The 23027-nt window shown below is 45.7% G+C and overlaps 1 protein-coding gene across 2 annotated transcripts in view; it reads right to left on the bottom strand.

The window, feature by feature from the left end:
* The window catches only part of NAT8L (N-acetyltransferase 8 like), a 55785-nt gene extending 33073 nt beyond the window's left edge, over positions 1-22712 (bottom strand). Inside the window, exons 1-2 of one of the 2 annotated variants that reach the window (XM_019526272.1) lie at positions 22182-22712; positions 21770-21934 (exon numbers count right to left, since the gene is read on the bottom strand). In XM_019526272.1, the coding sequence (XP_019381817.1) occupies positions 21770-21875 (106 nt within the window). In that variant the 5' untranslated portion in view covers positions 21876-21934; positions 22182-22712. Of the gene's footprint in view, positions 1-21769; positions 21935-22181 lie in introns of those variants that run through there. The other variant, XR_002099259.1, reaches the window with a different exon arrangement.
* Between the last annotated feature and the right edge of the window lie 315 nt (positions 22713-23027).

The following is a 23027-nucleotide window of genomic DNA, read 5'->3' as shown; positions in this document are numbered from 1 at the left end:
ACAACAGAATGAACATTAGGCCTACGAACAGAGTTAACACCAGAACTCTAATTCTGTTTCCACAGACCACAATGGCTTCCATGACTGACTTGAGGCAGGTGGCGGCACCTTAGGGTGCCTGTACATGCACGGGGGGCTTCTACAACATGCTGTAATTACAGCGCATCGGAGCAGACTTGATTGATCAAGTCTACTGGAGCATGTTAACTAGCGTGCTCCTTATCTTTCATATTAAAATTCCCTACCATTTAGGGATCTTGCTTTCTAGAAGTCCATTCACAACGTCCAACAAAGTAGGATGTTGCCCCAGACAGCACATTCCTCTCTGAAACATTTAGTCTCTAAAGGCATTTGTACACATGGCACGCGCTGCAGCAGTGGGCGCTCTGAAAGGCCCCTGGCACTGTGGTGCATGCAGCTGTCTAAGTGGCAAAAAACATATCGGTGCTTCGAAAATGTGTGCATTTGAATGAAAACACATTGAACGTGCTTTAGTTTAAAAGCACAACACCGCCATTTTCTGTACACCGACGCGCGTTTCACCACTTACACAACTGCATGCGGTGCAGCGCAGTTTGCATCAGCTCGCGTACAGGGCAGACTTGATTAATCAAACCTGCTCCGAAGCAGAGGATCTCCGGTGTGTCGCGGGATGGACAGGTTATGTGGATAAATGCCCTAAGATACCACCCTGCCCTGACTGACTTCAGACTATCTGGATAATTACCTCTCTCTGCTAAGTGACTTTAAGGAAGGCAAAGGAAGGCCCCCAGCATGTTTTGCTGTTGGCCTCATTTAACTGGATGTCAGTTATGTCATTCGTGGTACCTTGTCAGCTCTGAAAACAAAAATGTGCAACAAGATACTTGAATTTGAGTGAATAAGAGAAGGAGGCACAGCCAGGAGACACACCATGAAACTGAAGTTCACATATGGCACGTTATGAATTTATAATTTTTACTCCCCCACCAATAAGTTAAAGAGGAAGATTTCCATTAACTTCAACCTGCTTTGAATTGGGCTCTTACCTACTGTAGCAACAAAGGCTAGGTGAACAATAATCATTATTAACAGAGATTTGCATAGTTACAGAGAGAAGAACCCTGACCAGAATAGCCTTTATCTCACTATTTAACTTAACTGGTATTTAGTTTCCTTCTAACTCTTTCTTGTACATGTCAGGGATTTTGTTAGACATTATGCCTAATGACCCACTGGGGGGAGAGAGAATTTGCTATATTTTGTTAAATCTAAAAAACAAATGCAAACCACATGCACTGTATTCTAACTTGCTTGCTTTCAGGCAAAAATGCCAAATGAAAGGAGAATGCTGCCTTTCTAGTAAGAGACGACATGATAAGATGTTTCCCACCTTCAGGTCCCTGTTTTACTAATAATCCACTGGAGACAGCTCCATGGGTGAGGGGGAATTAGATCTTCTGTGATACCATCCTGAAGGAGGTACTACTCAAAGGACACAGAAAAAAGAAATAAGAAGAGTCTCAAGGCAAAGACTCAGTAGAAATTATAAAATAAAAGTCAGTCCATATGCAGCAGTTGTCAAACCAGGAAATGAGTATTTTTTTTCTATTTCATAGTTTCATAGTTTCTAGGGTTGGAAGGGACCTGAGCAGATCATCTAGTCCGACCCCCTGCCATGGCAGGAAAGATTACTGGGGTCAAACGACCCCAGCAAGGTGTTCATCCAGCCTCCGCTTAAAAACCCCCAGGGTAGGAGCCAGCACCACTTCTCTTGGAAGTTGGTTCTAGATCCTAGCCACCCTAACCATGAAGTAGCGCCTCCTGATATCTAGCCTAAATCTACCCTCTGCCAGCTTGTGACCGTTATTCCTGGTCACTCCTGGTAGTGCTCGGGGGACCAGGGACTCCCCCAGTGCCTGCTGGTCCCCTCTGACTAGTTTGTAACAGGCCACAAGATCCCCCCTTAGCCTTCTCTTAGGCTCAGGTCCCGTAGCCTCTCCTCAGGGGGCAGCAGGGCAGGCCCTATGACTATGCGAGTGGCCCTCCTCTGGGCCCACTCCATGTTGTCCACATCCCTCCTGAAGTGCAGCGCCCAGAACTGGACGCAGTACTCCAGCTGCGGCCTGACCAGTGCCGCATAGAGGGGGAGGATCACTTCCTTGGACCTGCTCGAGATGCATCTGTGGATGCATGACAAGGTACGGTTGGCCTTCCTGACTGCCTCCCCACACTGCCGGCCCATGTTCATCTTGGAGTCAATGATGACTCCAAGATCCTTTTCTGCCTCTGCACTGATGAGAAGGGACTTCCCCAGCCTGTAGGTATGGTGCCGGTTCTTCCTCCCCAGGTGCAGCACCTTGCACTTGTCAGTGCTGAATCCCATCCTGTTCTCATCCGCCCAGTCCTGTAACCTAGGTCCGATTGTAGCCTATTCCTCCCTTCTAGCGTGCCCACATCCCCCCACATCTTAGTTTCTGGCCCTATAGCTCAGGACTCCAACAACTCCTCTCTATACACACATTACCTATGGAACACAATCATTAATTAGGCTGATGATTAAAATCAGCTATGCCCTATAGCTTGCCCTTTTCACATTGTAGAGTCACGCCTGTATCTGCAGTACCATCTAACATGAAGGTGGGTCTGCTGAAATGCACTTGGAAGAGCATATAGCTGGACTTGTTTTTCAGTGCCTTCTGTCCACTGATCCTAGAATGGGTCATATCATTCCTCTCATGCTACAATCTGAAAATTTTTAGTCAGCTACTTCTCCTCCCAAGGGCCTTTGCCTTTGTAGTGATTGCAAAGATCAGTACTGCCCTACCTCCACTTCAACAGCTATATCTCACTTGGAGGAAGTGAAACACAGCTATCAGCTCTACAACAAATCAACGGTCTCATAAAGATGGCACCACAAGGCTCTTTGCCTAGTAAAGAGTGGATGGCATGAGCTGAACATGGGAAAGACGAAACTGATGCTGGTGGAAAGGTGGAAAACACCATGATGAGCCAGATGTTCCTCCCCAAGTGCCACTCTGATCCCCATCTCCTAGAGGCATACCTGATTGCATCCTGAAGCGACAGGGTGAAGGCTTGGGGACACTGAGTGCAGAGTAGAGCAGGGACAGGATACTGCTGCAATAGAGATGTCATCACCAAGAACCAGGCTACCACTTCCATTGCTTTGCAGCTGCCAGTTTTATGCGGCAAGTGAGGGCACAAGGCTCTGAATTTGGCAGTGGCTGAAGGGCTGGGGTTCCTGGTCATGCCAGTTGACACCTCCTTTGGCAGCTGCTCCCTGTCCCCCAGTCTGACTGCTCCGCAAGTCCCCTACTTCCATTCTGGTGCAAATACTTGAGGATCCTTTATGTCACAGATCCTCCATTCTTAAGTCCCTGTACCACTGTGGAGCAAACAAGCTGGCAATGATGCATGCAGCCAAGTACATTAAGCGTGCTTCACTGATGAATAAGCTATTGCAGAAGATAGGGCTGAGATTGGCTAAGCATGCTGAAACAACCCCCAATAATAACTTAAATCATGACAGAAGCACGGAAAACAAAAATCCCGGGAGACCACAGCTGCCAGGCCTCAGAGAAAAGGGGCAGGCTGTGCAAGCCTTAATTACAGCACGTGGCGCTCACTTAGTGATGATATATAGAAATAAAACAAGTAACACAGGAGCACTGCCACATCTATTGCCTCACATCCAGCTGCAAACCCAGGCCTCTCAAAACCTCACTCTTGAAGGTGCTGAGCACCTGCACTTGTTGGCTTTCCTGGGACTTGGGAGTGGTCAGCACTTCTGATGAGCAGGCTGTCGGGGCCTGCTAAGAACTCCCAGTTACACTGCTGGACATAGTTTGACTAGTATCACTGGGAGAATACCCAAGATCTGAAGGAGAGACTACTATAAAGGCAATTTGTTACCTGTAACATCCTTCCTTGGTTATCCCCTCCCAGCCATGCTGATATCTCAGCTCTTAGCTGTAATCCAACCCCTCTTAACAGCAGTCCCCCTACTTCCCTGGATTCACTGTAAACATTTAGTCTCTGGGGGGGATTGTTACATTCAAACCTAATGCACTGCCAAATGCAGCCCTGATATACGACTACCTTAGAGATGATGCATCTACTTAGTATGAAGCTGAATTTAGCCCAGTATGTTTTCTCAACAACTTAAGAATAGGAGCATTACAGTATCAATCATGCAGTGAAGCATCACTGCATTATGTTATGAATGCATCCCATGCATTGTTATGGCATTAATGGATTCTGTAACTCACGTAAGCAAAAAACCGTCTTTCATCATCAAGCATTTCTGTCTCCATCTCTGCAATGGCACCAGAGAATATCAAGGAGCCACTGAACCAGCTTTCTGAAAAGTGCAGGCCTGAGTCACCTCCACATTACTCTGGTGTAACTCCCATGGAGCCAACAGAGTGAAGACAGTGCAAGACTGATGTAGTGCAGCGGAGAACCAGGCATGGGCATGAATCATTGCTTCTGTACTTTTCTTTGAACACGAGGCCAAATTCATTCTTGGTGCATCCCTCTGAGGACAGGCAAAAAAAAAAGCCTATTTATTTAATTCTGGTTTCAAAAGAGAATTCTGCTTCCATAAGCACAGGAACATCTGTCAGGCTGGGCACAGGCCAGGCTGTATCATGCATTAACTCTAAATGAAAATTACACATGTTAATCTCCATACATAAAAATGAGAACAACTGCTTTGCCACATGTTCAAATTACTGGACCAAGCTGTTCTGGTCAAGAGGTCAGTGAATAAATCTAATTCAACTTATTCACAACTTTCTGCTGGTGTTTATGGACAAGCATCCACAAACAAACTGCATATTGCCAGGTTTCCATTAGTTGTGCCCTCAGGTTAAAGATCAATCAAGCTATGTGAGGATTTGAAAGAGGTACAGAAAACAACTGAAGTGGCACAGGGAACAGCCAATGCCTCATACCTTAGCGTGGCACCCAACACAAGAGGATGCACCACAGAACGGGAGACTTAAATCAAAGTATAATCAATCTGTGAAATTTCTATTCCCAGGCCAGCCAAGGCTGGTAGTTTAGCAAGAACTGAAAGAGGATTACACTCCTGAATGAGATTTGCATCGGCAGTTACTTTAGCTCAGAGAAAAACTAATCTTCATCAATCTGAGCAAAAATAGTATAGTGCTTGGGGTCTGGAGGACTCTCCCAGACCCACCTGTAGCACTGCCTTTTTGGTCAGGGGCAATCAGAGAGCTTCACCTTGCCCCGAAACATGCTTCGATGCCATGATGCCTCCTGATGCTTCATCGTGGCAGAATGAACACCACCGACGAGTCACAGTCAGAGGACAAGATACGGGACAAGCTGGAACAATCATCTCTTCTGGTGCACCAGTGCCTGTGTTTTCCCTAAAGAGATAATAAACTCATCTCAGGGCATCCAGTAAGAACACCCAGCAGAGCCATCAAGATATGGTTATTTCAGCACACAGTAAAAATGCTGTGAATAGTTCACACAGAGATGAGATTTCTTGTCAAATCTTCCATTTGTCACAGACCGTCCAAAAAAAATGGAAAACGCCTGCAGATTTTGGCCTTGACTCGGCAATGCTCTTAAGGGGAAGCCTATTTTAAAGGTCAGAAGTAATCCCATGCCTATTCAAAGAGGCACTTAAGCAGGTGCTTAGCTCCCCAGAAACAACTGGATTTAAGCATGTGATTAAGTTAAGCAAGCCTATACATGCTTTGCTCAATTGAGGTCTGGAAGCTAAAATTTCTCATACTTCAATCTCAACTCTGAAATGAATATTTTTCAGAACATTTCATAAAAATCCTCTTTGTCTCTTCAAGTTACCCATGAAAAAACACATTCACTTTGTAAGAAATTGTTCAGATGCTTTGATGTTGTTCAGAGCTCCGATAAGAAAAGCAGCTTAGAACTTCTGTGCCTTATTCCTACATGAAAGCCAGAAGACGGAAAGACACAGTTGCGCGCGATTCTCTGAGCATCTGCATTTTGTGAAACAAAACCAGACGCGTCTTTCCCCTAGCCATTAAGCACATGGGATTGCCACTGCAAACAGAACACTGACAAAACTTTTTAACAATACATCATTTAAATAGTTTGCACACTGTATTCCTTATACCCGAACTCTTATTAATCACCCTTCCCTTAACATAACAGCCTTCCTTGGTTTTCTCTTTCACAGCATTTTTAAAAACGCTATAACCAAAGATGTAACAAATTCTGGTACTATTACAGTTACATTCATGGAGCATTTGAGGAGGGCCAGTAAACTGCACATGAGTACAGAATAACTAAGTATCAGGCATATTTTTAGCAATGTAAATGATGATATAATTGAGTACCCCCTAATGTTATTGGTTAAACGGTTAGCTGATAATGGTTAACTGATAACAATTAACTGGGAAAGGCCCTCACCTGCTGCTGCCACTAGTGCTACCTGCCCAGGGGAAAGGGCTGCACGTGGTTGCACCAGGGTGTGCGGAGCCCAGGCCCAGCTTGTTGCACGCAGCGGAGAAGGGGCTGGGGCTGCACTGCCACAGGGACGACTGGGCCCCTCACAGCTTCCCCACTGTACTAGATACCAGTCCCCGCTTCTCCTCCTCCCTCCTGCCTGCCCTGCTGCCTTCAGGGGCACTGTGTTGCTTCCCTTCCCTGCCAGATTGCTCCCTGCCCCCATGCTAAATAATAACCAGTATTACTGGTTATCAATACGTAAACAGTTAAACGTTTAACCATTCACATCCCTACTTATTTTCTGAATGGTTTGCTCTTTAACCATGCACCTTTAAGCCTGTTAGTATTTTGATGGATTCGTACAGGGGCAGGTAAAGTATGGCCCGCAGGCTGGATCTGGCCCTGCAAAGCATTTGCATCTGGCCTGCGGCACTCCCCAACCCTTCTGCATCCCACCCAGCCCTTCTGCCCACGAGGGTGGGAGTGAGGCACCCATGTGTACACACAGCCCCAAACATACCCTATCGCACCTCACTCCCACCCTCATGGGAGCAAGGGCCCAGCCCAACCAGCACAGCTTCTGCTGCCACTCTTGCAGCCCCTGGGACCGGCGCCGCTTCCCCAGTCTCCTGCCGGCTCCTGGCAGCAGGTAGGAAAGCAGCAGGGGCAGGGCTGCAGCTGGGTGGGAGTATGGAGCTGGAGCTGGGGTGCAGAGCCTGCACCCAGGGGGGCAGCAGCAGTGCAGAGCTTGGGTACACAGGATGTGGGTGTGAGGAGGGTGGGCAGGGTGTGGGGACCCCTCTATACAGCCCCCATGGGAGGGCAGCCCTGGAGGCTGTGGCAGCAGCAGGCAGGAGCACTCGGGGTGCTAGCGCCCAGCACGGCATTGCTCCGGCCAGCGCTACACATTGCAACGAGGCTCCCTGCCACTCGCGTGCAGCCCCTGCAACCCACCGAGCATGGGAGGCAAGCCCCAGGCGCTGGAGCCAGTTACCTTCCCCCAGTGGCTGTGCAACAGGGGAGGGAAGTCCCAGGCGCTTACCCTGTGGGGCGAGGAAGCCGGTCGACTCCAGAGTGTGGGGCTTCCCTCCTGTGCCTGGTGAGTGCAGGGGCTGTGTGTGAATGGCAGGGAGTGCTGGCGATACAGGAGGCTGCACCCCGCGCTGCTATGTGCAACCCTGGCCATAGCTGCACTTCGCCGGGCTCTAGTGCCCTAAGCACCCCGCCTACTGCTGCACCATGGGGTACCCATCCCCCACAAACCCACATCCTGCCCCCACAACCCACCCCAGCATAACTTATGCCCCCCACACACAGCCACACCCCTTCACAAACCCCACCATGCACACCCACACCCCACCATGCACACACAATATATAAGACTAAGACTTTATTTTTGAGTTATTATGCAATCACCTGTGTATACAGTGTGCAAACACAAATCATGACAAACATATTTTTGTCATCAAATTAAAATATGTTCTAGCAAGTGTTTGACTTTTAATGTATGATTTGGTTTTTTCTGGTTCTAAAATGACACCCCCCCCAAAAGAAGCATTTTGGGGGGGGGGCAAGGAGAGGGACTTCTGGTGGCAAAGGTCAGGGGGTGGAACTTCATGTCCTAAGATGGTGACAAGGGGGCGAGGCAACAGTCAAGGGGCGGGGGTACCCGTGACGCCTTTGACAGCTCATCACAACTCATTAAGCAGCCCTCCACCCAAAATAATTGCCCACCCCTGGATTAGTACCTGCAAATGGCAGGTGTTCCACAACTGTTCGCAATATGAAAAATTTCCCTTAGGTCATTTTATATTTTAAATGACTTAAATCTTGGTAAAAAGGATATATCCCAAATCTTCCCCAGAACTCCACTGGAGGAGTTATGCAGTGGTTCTCACATTAGTTTGTTTCATGTAGGACCAACTCACAAAGTGTGTGCACATGTGCACACACCCACACCCTACTGCCCTCTGGCCATGCTGCCATTAGCCACCATTTTATGAACCAAGAATGGTCCAGGATAGTAAGTACTTGGACTGGACACCCTGACCTGACAAGTAATTCATACATCTGTTCATCACTCTTGCCTGGAGCAGTAATTTACATTATTCTGGGTGCATCTACATGAAGCATTTACTGTACAGGTGACTAATTAACTGCACAGTAAAGGTCTCGGTGTCTACATGTGCACCCTTATTAGGGAGCACAAAACAGAAAAAAAACTCTGCAGCAGGGTAGTTTACAAGTACTACCCTGAGGCAGAGTTTATTAGCGTGCAGCAGTGTATCTGTAGACACTGAGCTGGCTGCCTGGTGCACAAAGCGGGGTGGGGGTCTGACTGCTGGCTAGCCCTGCTCCGAGGCATCCTCATGCCCCAGCAGCCACTTTGCAGCACACTGAGCCTAGCTGGAGCAGGCCCAGGCTGGAAGACTGACCCCTTGGACTCCCTGCCCGCCAGGACTGCTCCAGCCCAGTTCAATGTGCTGCAGTCTGGCATACATATCACCAACAGGCCCAGGAGCTTCCTGGGAGCAATAAACTGCAGAGCAATAAGCTCCGCGGTTTATTCATGCGACCATGGCACATGTAGACGTGCCCTCTTACTCTCTTCTTAGTTCTGACCGTAATTCTCAGAGAACTACCAGACTGGATCAGATCACTGGTCCACATAACTCAAATGCTTTACTGAAAGGTTTAAGAGGCTAGCTGCTAGGCGAGCAAACTGGTTTCCTAAGCCATTTATTAGCAGCTGATTTATGCTTCAAAGAATGTGGGTTTTAATTCCTTCTAGACCTCTTGGCTTTGCATTACAAACACGTTTGATTTTGCGGCATGACGAATTGTTCACATTTTCAGAATGGCAACAGTTGCATCTCTGGATGCTTTTGTTCCCTACATAAAAGTTTTGAGAAGCACCCTCAAGTATGAAGTCTAAGGCGGGGAAGGTATTATTTATGGCATTTAGTAAGAGGATGAAATTAAAGGGAAATGTATTTTTCAGGAAACTTCCATAATAGAGAGAAGCCTATGGAGCCTAAGGAAATGTTGGAAGGAAACACCATCATTATGGAAATCTAAGAACTAAACCAAAGAAACTCGCTGGAAAATACCACAAGAAAGCTTAACAGATTCTAGAATTGAGACACGCAAGTGACCCATAGCATAAAGTGGGACATATTTTCAGTGTATAATCAGGAAGTTATTAGTTGGAGGAAAGAACAGGTAGAAGATCAGTCGGAAAATGAATAACGATTTATCCTGAAGTCACTACCAATACAGTAGTTATTGTTCTGATTCTACGCGATATTTATTGGTGATCCAATTACTGGCAGACTATTGTAATGTAACAAAGCTATAATCAACACCACAGCTGCCAGTGCTTAGCAAAAAAGCCTATGATTGCACATACAAGGCACATCTACATATGCAATTAATGCTCACTGAAGTGCCCCCAAGTGTACGTCGACACACGTGCCCTTGTCAGGAGCAAATCTGCTCCCAACGAGAGCAGTTCAGTCCAAGGGTGTTCCTGCCCCCCTGCAGGAGCCACACTCCCCTGGGTGCCGGCTCCAGACTGGCAAGGGGGACTGGAGTGAGGCCTGGGCTCTGGTGGGGTGGGGGAAGGGAGGCATTGTCTGGGAGTGGGGGACAGCTCCCAGCCGTGTGGAGCTCAGGACTGCACCCAGCTTGGGGCGATGCCCGGGGGAAACACAGGGGGAGGCAGCGCTGGGGACTGGCGCTCCTCCCCTCTTACAATTCCCTCCCCACCCCCCACCTTCAGGTCCGCAGTCCTGCTTCCCCCTCATGTCTCTCTCTCCCTCCCCCGCCAGGCCCCTGGCACTGCTTCCCCACACCTCCCCCCGTCCCGGCACTGCTTCCCTCCCACATCTTCCCCCCCCCAGTCCCAGTGTTGTTTACCCCATCTGTGCCTGGGGGGAGTCAGGAGCCGAGCACTCTCCTGATGGACCTTCCCACTTCATTTCGTAGGGCTTAAAAAACCACACACAAGAAAAACTTCACACTGTCTGCTAGCTACAGAACCAGATAACCCTCTATGGTCTCCTCAGTATAAGAGCAGGGTTACGCTTAGCAATGCTGCACAAAATATGCATCTAGTATGATTTTTAAAAAGGCCTCCAACACCGCAACACAAAAAAGTGTGTGTTGGAGGATAACCACAGAGAGCAGGTAGCATTTCATACAGTGGTTGTTTTTTTCCAAAAGTAACAGTGGCTGTAGACACATGTACCTTACAACTGCTTTAAAGGGGAAGGGGAGGTGTCACTCAAGGGCACCATCAGCTGTTACACCAACTGTTAGATCTGCACGATCCTGTAGCAACACTTCTTTTTCTTCCCTTGCTTGCCCCGTCTAAACAGGGTCATGTTGCAGATCCTGATTCTCCACCGGCTTCCCTCGTGCATATTTTCTTCTTTCAGCTCCTTCTCTCTCGGGTCCTTCTCCACTCTCTCTCCCCATCTCATCTTCAGTCTTCTTCCCCTTCTCCCTGGTAGCACCATTCCAGTAACTTCCCTTCCCATGTATTCTTCCCGACTCCTTTGAACATGCCCATACCATGCCGGTCATCTCATTTTTACTTTCCTCCACTACCTTCACCAGTCCTCTGGGGCAAGTATTCCTCACTTTATCCATCATCATCACTCCACATATTCATCAAAGCGTTCTTACACCCATTGCATTCAGTTTCCTTTCTTGAGTTTTCTTCAGGGGCCACGTCTCCACTCCGCACAACAGCGCTGGACATACATCTTTTAGACTTTCATCTTTAGCTTCACTGATACTCTCCTGCCGCCAGTTCCCAGCGTGTCCACCCTGCTGTCATGCGATGGGGTTCAGCTCTTCATCTAACTCTGCATTCTGCTGAAAGGCCGACACCCGATACTTGAACTTGTCAATTTTGCGAACATGTTTCTCTTCCATTATCACATTTCCAACATCAGGTACCTCAGATAAATCACAGTGCTTAAATTCCATTTTGGATCAACTAATCTTCATTTCTCTTCCTTCTAGCAAAGCTCTCCATTGGTCCGATCCAGCCTGCACTTCCTCTAAACTCTCAGTGCAAATGATCACGTCATCCGCAAACATCACATTCCAGGGTGGCCTCCTCCTCATTTGTTCAGTAAGCACATCCATCATGCCTGCAAACAGGAATGGGCTCAAAGCTGACCCATGATGCATACCCACCTTCACCTCAAAACTTTGTCTCTCCTGAACTGCTCCTTACTTTCGATGTACAGTGTTTCTCCGTGGCTAGTTCTGTGTGGCTTTTTGCTTTGTTCTTCTGAGGCTTTGGAAACTGCTCCAGGGGCCAGGCACCTAGAAGTCAGGTGCTGCAGCATCCAACTTGTGGGTGCTTAAGTACTTTAATAGATGCAACTGCTCTTGGTGCCTATTTGCATCTTTAGAAACCTAAATACTTTTGAAAATCTAGCTCTTAGGGGGAATAATTTTTCCCCAAGCCTATCTAGGAGCCCAAATTTATATTCCCAAATCCAGCAATCTGTCTCAACAAAAGTGCTCAGTACTTTTGAAACCCTTGCCATGTATACAGCTGCCCAAGTCTGACTATTTTTGAAAATCTTCGCCCAGGAGCCTAAACCTGAGATGACAGTTTTTCTTAAAAGATCTTACCACTAGGATAGCAGGTGAGAAGAGGAAAGCAGTGCTGAAAGAAAGTACTAATTAGTCAACTTCATGCTCGTGGCAATACGTCCATATCCCCATTCCAGGGCATTTAACAATATGCACTGGACAAAGCCGAAACATCAAAAAATTCTTAGAAAAAAAAAAAGTGTTTTAATTACTCTAAGCCCAATAAAAACAAAAATGGGGAAAAATGCCATTTTCACATTAAGGCAGGCAAGGTTCTTTAGGTAGATGTGATATCTTTTATTAGATCAAATGAGTAGTTGGAAAAAAGTTCTCAGTTGGTCTAATAAAAGATATCACATCTACCCAAAGAACCTTGCCCATGTCCTTAGATCAACACAGCTACAACCAAAAACCCATTTTCATGTTAATGTCCGTAAGTCTACTGAGTTTGGATGTTTTGCCAGATTCATTATGCTGATGTCTAATTTATACCACTTGTCACCTCTGGTGTTGCAAATTAATGATATACATGCTGGGGGTATTTAAAACTTTGGAATACCAACGTATATGGCTCATCATCACTTTAAAAACATCATATCCAACCCATCCCACTACTAATTTATCCAAGAAGCTCATCTACTGTTGCATCTATCTTTTGTTATAAAAGGTAAGAAAAAAGTTACATGGTTACAATCTATTCAATTATCTCCCTATAGCCATAGATGTTTATATTTGTATGTATACGGATAGATGGAGATGTAAAGACTATAAGTGTTTTAATTCAGATTTCCTAATGACACTGAAAAATAGGTGATATTACACTAGAAAGCGTATTATAAAGGTATCTATTTAATCTAATTGATCTATTTTTGACATGGAAAGTCATCCAAGCTGGTGGATCATAAAGGGAGATCTACTTTTGGCTTATGGATGCACATATCCAGGAGAAGGGGTTTACGTACTTTAATACTCAGTCTGCAAATAAAAATGGAACAGGCAAGCTTAAGAATACAGCTCATTCATGTTTGCCCAGCTTGCATGTACTCAGTCACGTTCCTGAAGACCACCAATATATCTATTGGCTTTATTGCCTAGCAGACAACTTCAAATTTTACCGTGTTTCAATCCCCATGTCAGAGTTTATTTCTGAACATCAAGAGGGCAGCCAAAGTTTTAGGTGTGATGACTGTGGCAGTTATCCTCTAACACATCAGAACATTTTACATCACAATTTTAAAAAAAGCAGAAAAAGAAACCTGCAACCAATTTTCAATGTGGGCAAAACACATTTGTACCGTATCTCATTCCAGGAAATAGCGGAACAATTTTGGCTGAAATCTGTCAAACAAATTCAACCAGGCTAGGCCAGACAAAATGTTGGGGCTCATATTCTCCAAGTATGGGAGAGTTATCAGCAACTAAATGGGAAGTGTCAAGCATCTCCAGCTACTAACGTCACTACTTCCATCTCCTGTGACAGGCAAATATTGTCAGTGCATCAAAATATTTCAAAGGATTTAAATCCCCAATACAAAAAGACTCACTTACTGAAATACAGCTTATCCACTATGGAACCTGATCCTTCAAAGCCTTCTCCCTCCAAGCAGCTCCAGTGAATTCAACAGGGATACCTGCACGTGCAAATGTTTCCAGGATAGGGCCCTTCATTTGGAATGAGAGGACCCAGCTCTGAACTCCCAGAGATCAGGAAGAAAGCCCTGATCCACAAGGGCACTAGCGTGCCATGATGCTTTGTAGCCTTGAGTTGGACTCCTGAGCAACCTGTACCATGCACAGAGAGAGTTAGGGACCTACGAGTAGGACTGAGGACAACGAGTGGGGTAGCCAACAGGAAGTGCTGGAGGCATTTGTCATCCACCCACTTTCCTGCAGGGTTTGGATGCCTGATTCACAGTTACCAGGAAACACCTTCCTTGACTCAAGATTCCCAGCCTGAAACTGTCCCCTGGAGTTACAGGGGTAAGTCTTTCTTTCAGATCAACAGGTAATCCTATGAGAGGGAGCCGATGATCCCATTGGCTCTAACCCAAAAGCGAAACCCAACCCACGTTCATCTGACTGAAGCTCCTCTAGATTTACCTCGGTGTAGCTAGACATCTGCGACTGAATAGTGAAACCAGTTTAACTGAACTGAGTTAGATGAGCCAGTATAAACTCCTGCATCAAAACAGTACCTTACTGTAGTTTAGATTAAACCTCTTCCACTTTAATGTAAATTAATCTAAAGTAAGCTTTGTTTAATTGAAAGAGTGCATTCGCATCTGTAACTAAAATCTGTTTAAGATATGCCTTGTTACATTGGGGGAAACTGTGTGTGAAGAAAGGCCCTAAGTATCCAAAATAAACTTCAGATTAAACGCACTTAATCCAGAATTCAAATCCAGAGAGAAAGAAAGTCTAAATCTACTCATCTTAAAACCAACCATTTTATATCAGTTGTGATTACTTCTTTTTCCACAGTTTTTTGCAGTTTAAGATCTCAATCCCTGACGACTCTTTCAGTCTAATATACGAGCCACTGCAAAAATGCACAAAACAACATTGTGACAGAAGCTTAGAGAGACACTGTATAATTGATTAGGCAACAAAACTGTTGTACCATAAAAGTAGTGCACAGCTGGAGGTTTTTTTGTACATATCTCAGCTACAGTAAGAAATACAAGAGACAGGACTATGCTGCAAATTAGTTTCTTACCACTACAACACCTGATTTAAAAAGAATTTACACCACAGGCCCTGCATGTCCCAACACGAGATTGAGAACATTTCTAACAACAATGCAAATAACCTCTCCTTTTATCTACTCAGGAATGCAAGGTTAATCAATACCTAAAATTCAGCTCATTAATATTCCCTGAAAGGCAATAAAGATTAATTTCTTTAATCCAGTTGTGTCCAAGTTGCTAACAATTAACAATGAACATTTCTCTAATAGTTTCCACAATTCATCATTTTTAGTTAATGATAGAATTTGCATGTTATGCCCATTTCAAAAGTTTCACATTTTTATTGGAAATGCCATATTACTCAGAGTGTATATGGGTGTTTTAAAAAGTTGTTTGCATGCACTAAGGCACCACTCCAGCAAAGTACTTAAACGTGTAAAGTCTGACACTCAACCAGGGTGCTGTGGTGGCCTTGAGATGCCAGGGCACCTTGAGGTTCTTTCAAAGGTGACCCAGGGTGCTACATACCCTGTGTGCAAACATGATTCACAAGATAAACCCAGAGATTTCACATAGGAATCCATAACTTTAAAAACCATTGTCACCGGTTGTGGCCTTTCGGAGCTCTCCGAATCAGAAAAAAAACTGTTCTAATATTTTTCTGTAGTTAAAAAACAAGTGAAAACTAAGAGTTAAAGCTAAAACAGTTGAGAACCACTGATGTAAGTAAACCCATTACAGTCCAAGTCAGATTTCAAGTCAACCAGACTGCTTATGCACTTATGGTTAAGTGTGCATGTAGAACCCGATGGATCTTTGGCTTCAAGTGGTGGGAGCAGGAGAAAGAACTGACAAAAAAACCTGGGAGTGCTGCCAAATCTACTTCTGCAAAATCTAAATCCTGAAAAAATGTATTACCTGTTTATCCATAATCCACCTCTAGGTATGCGAAGCTTCAGAGAAAATTTAAACCTATGACGAAGATAATTTTGAAACTAATGTTGCAGAGAGAAAGTCATTCGATCAAATAATGCAAAAAGGAAAACAACAAGCCAGTCACACACAGGTCACCAACACATGCTGAGAATGCAATGCGCATTGACAACAAACGTCATGAAGCAGCAACAAAAATGCCTTGCTAAGTTTCCTTACTGTAGTTGTGAGTTCAGGGCAACCTATGTTCGTCACCCAAATCCCACAGGGAACTACATCCCGTCTTGTTGGTGCTCATAAAAGTGGTCTATAGATTGCAAACTGTGTAATCTGATGTCAGAACAACATATGCATCGTTAACAGTTTTGTTATCATAACTATAAAGGCGATGAACGTTTTTAAGGGCAGAGAGAAATATTGCTCATCTGTGGTAACTGTTTAGTTTATCCTCTCCTTTCATGCAGTCAGTGAAGCTAAACTGAGCTACCTAACCCTGTTTTATTGAAGATAAGCTGACCCGGTTTAACTTCCATCTACCACGGAATACAGCAGACAGATGAAAGTCATAGTGAGTTCTACTAGACTGGAAGGCTCTTCTTTTACACGAGTAGAATTATTCATCTGCCCATGATCACAATTTTTGCATTGAAAGGTTTTGCCATATATTGCAAGCATATGCCAAATATGCAAAGTCTGTACATTTCATCATGCAAGAGGGCCATTACTGCAGAAGCGTGGGTGCCAATGCACTACAAACAATAAACGAATTCTCTTCCCAAAGTCAAGATCAAAATGGGAGTGTAATCAGCATTATGATTCTAGACCCGTGATTCTCAACCAGGGTGCCTTGACATCCTTTCAAGGGTGCCAAGCAAAATTAGCACTGTTAGGTGTGCAAACATGATTCACAACATAAACCAAGAGGCTGGATCCAGATGGTCAGGCATGTGTGGCTTGTGGTGCTGAAAACCTCTTTGCGGTGCCACAAATTGCAAGCGTAGCATGTTAATCAGTGTGCAGTGCTGCCGACTTGCAGCACTGAGGCAAAATTTGCTACTGGAATTTCCCGGTAGCAAAACACAAAAAACCTGAAATAAAAGCAGTGCAAACCATGCCAAAGTGGTGTGCACTGGGACAAATGCAGAGCCCCTGCAGAGGCACCCTGTGCCCCAGCCAACCTCCCCCCAGCTGGCTGGGACACAGAATGCCTTCAAACAGGGGAGCGGGCTGCCTGCTCCCATCTCCTTATGCCTCAGTGCAGGGCCTCCACTGTGCAGCCCCAGGAAGCTGCAGATCAGCTGGCTGGGGCGCAATGTGCCTGGAGACAGGGAAGCAGCCAGTCCAGGGCCGCCTGCTCCCCAATCTCGAGGCACACTGTGCCCAAGCCAGCCAGGCAGCAGCTGGCTAGGGTGCAGAGTGCCTCAGCATGGGGGCTCTACAGCGCATGGAGACAGGGGAGCAGGCAGCCCTGGCCTGCCTGCTCCTCCATCTGCACGTGTCACTCCCCAGATGGCCGGGGCACAGGGTGCCTCAGTGCAGAGATAGTAAACATCTGCACGTGTCACTCCCCAGATGGCCGGGGCCCTAGCCAGCCCTCTTCTCCCCCCACCTCTCTCCAGCAGCACACTAAGCAGTGGAGCCCCCACGCTGAGACATGTGAAGACAAGGGAGCAGGGAGCCCTGGGCTGGCTGCTCCTGTCTCGAGGCACACTGCACCCCAGCCAGCCCCTCCACAGCTGCCTGGGGCACAGTGTGCATCAGTGCAGGGGCTAGCTGGCAGTAAGAGACATTGTCCTGCTGCTCCATGTTCTGCAGAGGGGTGCTGACTAGGGCACAGGGCTGGCAGAAGTGATCTTTTAGTAGAGCACCTAGATATTTGCCAAAAATAGGGCTACTAAAAGATATCACTTCTGTCAGCCGTGTGCCCCAGTCAGCACCCCCCTGCAGCACATGCAGCAGCAGGACAATGTATCTTACTGGAAAGCACACAGGCAGGGGCGGGCACTGCGGCACAAAATAGTGGCAAAAATATGCGCCACTACTATTTGGCATGCTGCAAAGGCATGCCGCTGGTTGTGTGGACTTGGCCACAGATTGCAAATAGGAATCCACAGCGCTAAAACATACTCCCTTGCTGTGATCTTTCTGAGTTCTTGGCAACAGAATTGCTCTAGTATTACTCTGTAGTCACAAGATGAGTGACAACAATGAGCTAGCATTTTCCAAGGGCTGCCTCGAGCCAATTGAGGGATGCCTTGAGTCTAAAAAGTTGAGAACCACTGTTCTAGACGAGAGGTTCCCAACCCCTGGGCCGTGAAGGGTTGCTTGCCGGTCTGCAGGAGGGTTGGCTGCTGGACCGGAAGTCTGGAAATGACCAGCATACTGCAGACTGGCAGCCAATCCTTTTTTATACCGAGTAGAAGGAAGGGTTGGCTGCCTGCCTACAGCATGCCAGTCACTGCTGGTCCGCAGTCACTTTCGGTCCGCGATTTGCCAGTGTGCAGCATAAAAAGTTTGGGACCCCCTGTTCTAGACCTTAAGACGTGCCATCCACCCCATTTTGCATGTGTCATTGCAAGTAAAAATGAGCAAGCATTCTTAATCCCCTACAGAAATACCATTTCCTCCATATCTTGCCCCCTAAAATGTCAGGCACTTAAATACAGATTTTCCAAGGGATCTAAGGGCACATCTGCATGAGATGTTTACTGTGCATCAGACTAATTAGCTGTGCAGTAAACATCTTGTTTTCTACATGTGCACCCCTATTAGGCTGGAGTTAACTAATTCACTCTGCAGCAACACAGCACTTGTAAATACAAGGACTATTCTGCTGCAGAGTGAAAAACTCCTCAGCGGTGCATGTATAGACATTGCCCTGGCTGGCTGGGACACGAGGGTGCTTCAGTGTGGGGGCTGCCTGATGCCTCGCCCTGCACTGAAGCACCCTCAGGCAGCCAGCCCCTCCACAGCACACTGAGCCAGGGAGAGCAGCCCCCCTGCCTGCTGGGGCTGCTCAGACCCAGCTCAACGTGCTGCGATCCTGGGCACATGTGCAAATGGTCTTCCCAGAGCAATAAACTCCAGTGCAAAAAGCACAGCAGGGTTTATTACAGTACATTAATATCCACGTGTAGACATGCCCTAAGGGCCTGTTCCAACTCCCATTAAATTCAATAGGAATTAACCACCCTACTCCGTTTGAGAATCCCAGTCTTAATGCTTATCTGCACTGGTATTTTAGTGTGGAGGTCTAGGCACTCCATTTTTGTTTCTGCCCAAGATGTTACAATGACACTATGTCCTCCAGACCTGCTGAGAAAGTGATAAGAGATTGATGATGAAGTAGGAATATTTTTGTGGGAATTTAAAGGAATGTAAACCCAACTTTAAACTGAATAATTCATTACAATCTTAGCTGCAAATACTTCTGGTGGATAACACAGATGACTGATGACCTTGGGAAATTTATGAGAAATCACACGTCTTTTTATAAAAAGCAGCATACTAATTATCTACATACTTCTTTATAAACCTTACAAAATCCATATAAATTTTCATTTCTACGTAGGAGAACTTTTACAATCTTTGCAATCTCCTATGCCTGATGAAGGGTGCCTGTACCCAAAAACTTGCAAATAAAAGACATTTTTTGGCAAATATCTAGTTACTCTACTAAAAGATATCACTTCTGCCACGAGTTTTGATTCTGTATACAGAATCCTACTGTTGCCTGTTCGTGCTGTACATATTGTAGCAATAACAGCAACCGAGAGAACCAGAATATTCCATCCGACAGCACTGATATCATCTCCTTGTGTTCCAGTTATACATCATCAGGAATACAGCATGTATGTGTGCTTGGCAATTGCCATATAGCCATAATGTCTGCATGTTGGGCAAAATGACCCATTTGTTTTGGTACATTGCAGACATCCACCAAGGCTTTACATCTCAAAAAGCTTACCAGATTCCAGACCTTTTTGAGAAGGTAAGTGCTTTGTCTTGACAGTCCATATTGCAAAGAAGGAATCTGAAACTGAAAGCTGCATGATTTGGGAGAGGAGTGAATTCAACCTCGTTCAACTTTGAAGCTGAAAAGGGAATTCATCTCTCATGCTAACAGAAGCAAGGTAGCTCTAAGCTCCAGACTGAAGAAGAGGTAGGAGCCTTCTAGACTTCCTTACACTGTACGATAAGGCTTACGTGAACTGCCATTACCAAAGACCCTCAGTCTTGTGACCTGCAGTCTTGGTCTGTGCTCTCCTCAGCACAGACTGACTTGTGCCAAGCTGCCTAATACTTCTGCAATGTGAAGAAACCTTTAACAAGCACCATTGACACCACAAATCTGACGTATCTGAACCCTAGCTACCCTTGATTAAATTCTGATCGACTGACTGAATCACCCGGGAAGTCCACTGGCTTATTCCAAAATTGGATTTGGCCTGGTATGTCACCAAATAAAAGCAGAGCATAATGCTGCAAGTCAGCTCTCTCTCAGTCATAGTGTCAATGCAACGGAATTGGATTATGTTCCCCTTCCTGACCTAAAGCAGCTTACTAAAATTTCTTATGTTCATTTGAATGCATTTCTGTAGATATGAATGCTATAAATATGTTTATTTTAATCTATAATTTGAGTTTCTGCCACATAATTCATGACCATTGATGGAAGTTACAAACACTTATCAAATCACATTACACCCTTCACGCTGGAAGAGTTATAGATTATTTTTCACAAAAACCGCACAAGATCCTATACTAGTTCCTTTCCTTTATAACTACAAGTATAGTTTAATAAAACATTTCAGTAAGAGCCCTCTTATTTTAAAGGCAGTAATTATAATGAACTTCAATTTTTTAATGATACACACTACACCAAATCCCCCCCATGTCTAAAATGCTAAAAGATATTGAGCTACAAAATTAAGCATAACATCCACGTAAACCATACGCTGTCTTTGGATGGGAGAGATTTGAATTGCTTTAAGACATCTTGGTTCTTCAAGTAGAGGAAGAATAGAATTGCAAGAGAATTTAAGAATGTATGTTGGAAACAAATAAAGGAAACGTGCTTGGTTGTTGTGCTATATGTTAATCATCTAAAAATGTCCAGTAGCATTAGAGAGGGCTACAGTGGCAATAACTACTTTGATTTAGAAAGCACTAATAATCAGTAAGAATTATGAGCTATTATTAGCCTTTCTCTCCTAGTAGCCTTTATTATCGATTTCAGGTGACACCCAAATATCCCCATATATCGGTTCCTGCCAGAGCTGTACAACAGACATTGACAAAATCCTTTTGAAAGGTTTTCCTTTTTTCTTTGACAAGTTCCTGTGGCAGCCCACTTTCAACGAGTGTTTCAGATACTTTTGCAGCAGGATTATATAACAAATAAAATAACAAATATGCAAAAGTTACAAATATTTACACATACCTACATATAAATGCATACAGACAATATCCCCTTACCCACCTGGTTTGTGCATCTTCAGACACTTGCTTTATTGGACGTTCTTCTCGAACGAAACATGAAGATGTGCAGACCAACTAAAATGTCTGGTTTCCCAAACCTAACACTGTGGTATGCAAATGGGTTCCTCTATATGTTTTTGTTAAAATTCCTTCCGTCTCCCCCTCCCCCCCACCCCTCAGCCTGAATGCTGCTGTCAACTGTGGGATGCATGGACAACTTGCAAAGAGCCTGATATACGGGATGCACATAACTGGCATGAAATAGCACAGACTGCAGCAACCACCAATACGAATGTGCAGCCCAAGCAGATGACAAGTATCAGGATACACCGACTCCCCAAGATCCCAGCTACTGAATAAAGCTGTTGCAACTGAGAGTCCTGTATTCTGGGGCCTGTAGTCTCCATGGGCTGTATACCCCTCTTAAAATTAGGGTTGCTCTTTTAATCATACATTACCTTCAGGCTGCATTCTAGCCACTTCAGATTTTTCAGTGTTGCTGACATGAGAAAAAATATTAAACTGCCATTTTTTTTTTATGAGCAGAATTTGGTGAATGTTCCCTCCGTGGAATTAATACTCACCTGGTGGTTTCATGTAATATTGCTCAATATCAGACATGTCCGTATGCAGCGCACAATCGAGATAGTTGAGGATAACTTTTCTACTGAAGTAGTACCTCATACCCATTAGAAAGATGGGCAAACAGCAGGTCAGCAGCAAGGACTTGGTCACAACAAAGCATATTACTATGGAGATAAGGAAGAGAAATAAACGATACCTGTCAGAAAAGAGAATTTAGTGTTGATTTCGGAACACAAACCCATTAAAAAAAAATCATCACAGACAAAAGCATATTTGCATTACATCAACAAGAGCTCAATTTGCATTTTCAAGATAAACACAGTTCACATCATTTAGTAACACACCATTAAAACTAGACCACTCATAAAAAATAAGCTGCATTATGATCCCCCACCCCCCATCTTAAATTACCTAGACATTTCAACTTGAAGGTTAGCTCGTTTGATGAAGAACTCCTCAGATTTAACCTGCTCCAATTCTACAGTCCTGCAAGTGTCATCACGTCACAAGAACACCAAAGAAAGATGATCTCTGGATTAAGGTTTGCAACTGCAGCTCAAAGCAAGATCTGACTGCATCGCCAGTCCCTGCAGATAAATCCGGGCACCAAAATCGTGGTATCCAACTATGGCTTTCCATCAAGACAGTATCAGAAGGGATACAGCTTTGTGGCTAAGCAAGATGCCCAGCACAAGCAAAGCAACAGAAAGGTGCTTGTTAATAAAGCATCATCATTTTGGGCACTGGGAGATGTGGTTGCAGGTGATCCGTAAGGGGCAGCAACTGCTCAGCTTTACCCTGGTCTGCTTCAGGACCAAGAAGCTGCATAATGCGGGGCACTCGGGTGCTAGAAAACCAGGCAGCGCTGAGATGGCCGCTTTAGCCAGCCCTCAGCGAGGATGCTTCAGCGCCAGATCAATGGCCTTTGCGGCAGGCGGCAACAGCATCTGAGCAGCGCGTCTGCAAGTTACCTGCCACCCTCTGTCCCGCCCGCACAAAGGCCCTTAGCTCTCCTCAGCCCACGAGGCGGAGGTAGGAGCCGTCCCGCCGCCCGGGCAACGGGCAGGTTTTCCAGGACCCAGCGCCCGCCGGGCAGCGCCTGCAGGAGGGCTCGGCCCTGCAGGGAGGGCAGGACTGCGGCGCAGCCCCGGCCGAACGCCGCGCGGCCGTATCCAGGCGACGCTAGAACCCTCCGAACGCGGCACGGCCGTCGCCAGGCGACGCTGGAACCTGGAACCCAGCTCCCACCCGCACCCC

The sequence above is a fragment of the Gavialis gangeticus genome, unplaced genomic scaffold, assembly GCF_001723915.1.
Source record: "Gavialis gangeticus isolate Ggan-Ray unplaced genomic scaffold, GavGan_comp1, whole genome shotgun sequence".
Classification (NCBI taxonomy): domain Eukaryota; kingdom Metazoa; phylum Chordata; order Crocodylia; family Gavialidae; genus Gavialis; species Gavialis gangeticus.
This window is presented reverse-complemented; position numbering and strand designations above follow the sequence as displayed.